Source organism: Egretta garzetta, unplaced genomic scaffold (genome assembly GCF_000687185.1).
Source record: "Egretta garzetta isolate BGI_Z169 unplaced genomic scaffold, ASM68718v1 scaffold44, whole genome shotgun sequence".
NCBI classification, from domain to species: domain Eukaryota; kingdom Metazoa; phylum Chordata; class Aves; order Pelecaniformes; family Ardeidae; genus Egretta; species Egretta garzetta.
Window position 1 is genome coordinate 622,663 of NW_009259490.1, and position 4,788 is coordinate 627,450.

Here is a 4,788-nt window from a genome sequence, read left to right on the forward strand (position 1 = left end):
GGCAGCGTCTCTAAACCGCAGCACCCTACAGTGCACCAGGTACCAGGGTGCTGCCGCAGGAGCTGCGGGGGATGTTCTGCCCTTGCAGCTCTCAAAGCCCGCTGGAGCCACAGGGGCTGCTTCTGCCCTGCAGCCATTGCTCCTCGCCTCCCTTCCCAGCTCCACTCCTTCCCCGTGGCTTTCCCACTGTTGCCACCATGGGTGGAAGTTCTGCAGCACTTCCTGGGGCTTGGACTCTTTGTCTCTTTGCTACTGGTGAAGGACATGGTCAGGAGCCAGTGGTACAGCCTGGCGGGAGGATGCCAGCAGAGCATGGTGGCACAGCATCACCCTTTCCTCCCCGCAATGAGGGGGACGAGCATCCCCAGGTTCACAGGGGAACCAACAGCAGAGAGGCCCCCCATCCCCACGGCACGGCCCCCACCAAAGCCTCCCTGCCCCCACCAGGACCCCCACAGTGGGGGCAGAGATTGCTGGCACCATGGCATGGGTTGGGGTCCGGCCCCCCCAAGGCAGGTGACACCCACCTCTCCCGCCAAAGCTTTATTTACACTGCTGCTGCCAGGATGCAGCTCTTTGCAAAACCAGAGAGAAACGGCACCCAGTCGGTGCCCTTGAGCCCAGGGGGGACGGCGGGGACAGGAGGGGGCAGAGGACGGGTGTGGAGAGGCAGGTGCTTAGGACTCGCCAGCCTCGAACATCTTCTTCCTGCCCTCCATTCCAGACTTCTCCTCGATGTTCTTCCTCCAGTCACCGACATCACGGAGGTCCTTCTCCTAGGGGAGGGATGGGCACATAGGTGTGAGCGGTGCCCCCTGGGGTGAGAACCCACCCAGGTGGGGGCCTTCGCTCATCCACCCATGGAAAACCCTGTGTCAGCTAGAGGAAACCAATTCCACCCGTGCTGTACATCTCTTGGAGCTGCACCCTCCTTTTTCAACATCATGGGTGCCAGAGGAGGAAATATTGAACAGGAAGAATGTTACGGAGAAAGGCTCACCCTCACCCCTGTCTATCACACAGAGAGGTGTGAGCCTTGAAAAATGGGGTCCAACTCCTGTGTGGGCACGGGGGAGAGGGAAGGAATACCTTCTCGGTGTCCTCCTTCTTGACTTGCTTCAGGTTGGCTCGGAGGTCCATGCAGACCTTGTGCTTGGAGCCCAGCAGGGCCCGCAGCATCGCATCGGCAGACATGCGCACCCTACGCAGGGGAGGCCTCTTGAACTTGCCCCGCAGATCAAAGAGCTTCTGGCTCAAGTCAGCCCCGAGCAGCACAGGGAGGCACGGAGGGATGGAGACCCCCTGAGGGATGGCTCTAGTGAAAACTCACCTCCTTGCTAGTCTTCTGTAGCTTCACCTCTGTGTCATACCTCTCCTCATCCACTGACTCTATCTTGGCATGAAGCTTTTTGCACAGCTCCTGGGGGGAAAAGCAGAGAGGGATGTTGACTGCCAGAACCTGCACATGTCATTCCTCTCCCCTGACCACTCTGGCTCTGAAAGACCTCGGTCCAGGAGACCAGATTGGGTCAAGACCAAATGGTGAAGGGTGGCTTGCAGGCCAGCTCCAGGTCTCCATGCTAGTGGCTTCATGCAAATGTTTTCTCAACAGATCATTAGAAACGCAGCTTTCCTACCAGCCAGACCCCTTTTTTTTTGCAGAGAGACCCCAGCCTTCTCTCAAGCCAATTCCCCATCCAGTTCCGGGGGAGTGAGATGGGGGTTAGGATGGGAAGGACAATCTAGATCCACCAGGCTGACTGATGGAGCCAAATCCTTTCTGCTTCAGCACAGTGAAAGGGTTAAAGAAGTCTTTACCTGAAGTTCCTGCATGGATCCTGGGAGAGACAGAGGAGGGCAATGCTCTGCCAGGTAGTTTTGCTTTTCCGCTTCTTTAGCAGCTGCTTCCCTTTCTATTTCAGTGGCAGCAAGCTGGAGCATAGCACTCTGGAAGGCAGAAGGAGGATGGTCAGCATGGAGTGGAGGCAAGGGAGGAGAGCAGGGGGGTTTGGCAAGGGAGGGAGAGCCCTGGTGGAGAGGCAGCTTGGGGAGCTCCCCATCAATACCAGCGTCTCCAAGCAAGGGATACTGGTGGGGACCCAGTAAGGAATGGGGAAGAGTGTGGGGGGGCCCTCAGGTTGTGCATCACGGCCCCTTCCAGGAGGGAGAGTGCCAAGAGCTGGCTGGCTTGGGATGGGAGATGGGATGGTCGGGAAACACCTCGCCCAGCCCCAGCAGTGCAACGTACCTTCAGGTGCTGCCGACGGGCAGTGGCTGCCCTCCTTTTTTTCTGCAAGTGGGAGGAATGAGAGAAAAGCAAGTTATCAGGTGCCCATTCCCCTTTCCATTCCCCTTCCCCATAGGACCCCACAGTCCGCTGAGGACCCGCAGCCGTGCCAGGGAGTTGGCTCCAGCCAGAATGTACAGCTTGACATGCAGTTGGTCCCCAAACCAGCGGCAAAGAGGCAGCTCCCTGCTAAACCCAGCTTTTCCAACCTCAGGTAGCTAAAACCTATGAAGTGCCTCAGGAAATGATAATGAGGGTGACGAACTTGAAGATGTGTGTAATAAAATATAACTTCAGACTTGGCTTCTTGGGACTTTTAGCTTTTTCTCTAGTTTCCTCTTCGCTCAGACGTGTTTTGCTGTGCACTGAACCGCCCTGATGCCCCTGGGCACTCGGGAGCTGTGGGATGAGTTTCCGAGCGGTCCCTGGCACACATGGTGAGAAGGACGGACAGGCAGGTGAAAACACGAAGCCTGCATAATTTCTGGAGCTGAAAGACCCAGCGCAGGTGACGCTGAAGGGGACGCTGTGAGAAACTAAAACCCTTTTGCAACTCTTCCCCAGCCCAGCAGTTACGGGTATTTCAACATGGGCACTGGGGAGGCAGGTCCAGGGCATGGGAGGTTCATCACAGCTGGAGGACAGACACAACCATAGAGCCCTGAGGCTGCTCTGCCTGGGAGAGGTGGAGAGCCACAGGGCTGCGGCTGCAAGAGGCAAACCAGCTCCCTCTTCCCTGGGATGCCGGGTGAGCCTGGAAGACCAAGCCTGCCCTTCTGTACCTGTGATGTGCTGGAACAGCAGCAACAGGTCTCCTGTTTATAAAAGAAGCCACAACCTTGAGGTGCCACTGCACTGGAGCTGCTTCCTCAGCATTTTGCCCAGAAGACCGAGCAAGGCTGAGCCTGGCTGGGGCAAGGGAAGCGCACCCTGTCATCTGATATGCTGTGGTCGGGGAGTAAGAAAGCAGCATTTGGGTGTTTGCCTGTCTGTGCCGTGTAGAGGAGGAAGTGGATAAGGATCTTCAGAGCGAAATGTAATAAAATCTGACTGGTTTTGCATATGCAAATGGTGCTAAGGCCCTCCTGACAGGGCTGAAGGGCTCTGCAGAGGAAAGGCATCCAGCTCAGAGATGCAGCGCACCATTAACCAGCAGGATTTTGCTCATATGAATCTGGCCACGGGCCACGAGAGAGCGGATCCCTTGAGCACTGTTAGCCCAGGGCTCATTCTCCATCTGAAAACTGGTACCTTAGCCAAGAGTGCCCTCCCAGCCTTCCCGGGGGCACTGGGTTTGACGGGGAGTCAAGGCACCTGCTGGATGTCAGTACCATATTGCGGAGTTCCTGTGTGTCCCTGAAATCCTCCTTTTCTCTTGGTGAGCACAAGTTTGAGCTTGTGGTGTTTTGGACATATGGGGAAGCGCAGAGCAGAGATGAAGGATGGAGCAACTTGCTAAGAGGAGATATGGAGTGACAAAGCCACACACAACTCCTTCCACACCTTTCCTTGCATTTCCCAGGCTTCAAACCCAGCCCCGCTCCAGCTCTGCCCGCAGCCAGGAAGAACTTGTTGAGGATGCAGCCTCCACCCTGCCCATGCTGCCCTGGATGCAGGGCTCACCAGATCGCCTTTGAGAAGCCATTTGGCAGTGCTCGGTGGGCAGAAAACCAGGGGCTAGGGGTGAGGAAGGACGAGAGGAGGCTCTGCCAAGGGCTGGGTGGCGGAGGAGAGGCGGCTCTGGACCATCGCCTTCCCAGCACCATCTCGTGGCCAGCTGGGGAAACGGGAAAGGAGGGAAAAAAAGCATCTAACTCCAAGCCAGGAGGCAGAAAAGACCTTCAAAAGGGATTCTTCTTCTACTTCTCATCTTTACCAGGAGTCAGACAGCCTTGCCATGAACCACACACACCCCCAGCAGATGTTTTTCCTAAGGAGGACCGGTGAAGCTAAGATTGATGCCATGAGCATTGCTAAAGGAAAAACCCCAGCAAGACACGCTTACCTCTTCACTGTTCAGGATGAGCAGATGGACAAGGAAGGGAAGGAAGAGAAAGGGGAGAAAAAGGCAGTTAGCATCCTAATCGGAAACAGCGGAATCTTAACAAGCGTAAAAAGTTGGCGGTTGAACAAAAGCTTCTAAATGCCAACAACATATTAGAGACAGAAAAATGGGAACTTACTCAGACATCTTGCTTTAGATGGTTGTAAGCCTGCAATGAAAACCAAGGGAAAAAAAAGGTTCACAATTATTCATGCTGGTGGTGACTTTCTTGGGTTTAGAAACAAAGCAAGATTCCTCTAGAAAGAAAAAAAAAGAGGAATAGGTTTGCTCTTATTTCCCAACTTCTCCAAATTTTCATCATATGGGGAACTAGGCTGCAGTCTGTGGCCAAGAGCCAAACACGTGCCTGCTCACAGCCACACAAACCTCAGCATCAGGGAACTTCTGGCCCAGCACCACTTGGGCTGGTCACAAAGAGAGATTTGTGACAGTAATT

At 55.1% G+C, this 4,788-nt stretch overlaps 1 protein-coding gene across 1 annotated transcript; it reads right to left on the reverse strand.

Moving 5' to 3' along the window:
* Positions 1 to 677: 677 nt before the first annotated feature.
* On the reverse strand, positions 678 to 4,499 carry TNNI2 (troponin I2, fast skeletal type). Its single transcript, XM_035892857.1, has 7 exons — positions 4,471 to 4,499; positions 4,293 to 4,299; positions 2,249 to 2,290; positions 1,819 to 1,947; positions 1,326 to 1,420; positions 1,090 to 1,261; positions 678 to 776 (listed from the first exon to the last, which is right to left on the reverse strand). The coding sequence occupies exons 1-7, from the start codon at positions 4,476 to 4,478 to the stop codon at positions 678 to 680; spliced, it is 552 nt and encodes a 183-aa protein (XP_035748750.1). The 5' UTR covers positions 4,479 to 4,499.
* Between the last annotated feature and the right edge of the window lie 289 nt (positions 4,500 to 4,788).

What these genes read in the sequence shown, in the direction of transcription:
- TNNI2 (XM_035892857.1), bottom strand. An exon ending in GATCCATGCAGGAACTTCAG is followed by an intron (nt 1,421 to 1,818) that starts GTAAAGACTTCT and finishes TTTTCCCCCCAG; the next exon opens with GAGCTGTGCAAAAAGCTTCA. An exon ending in AGAAGGAGGACACCGAGAAG is followed by an intron (nt 777 to 1,089) that starts GTATTCCTTCCC and finishes TCCCTCCCCTAG; the next exon opens with GAGAAGGACCTCCGTGATGT.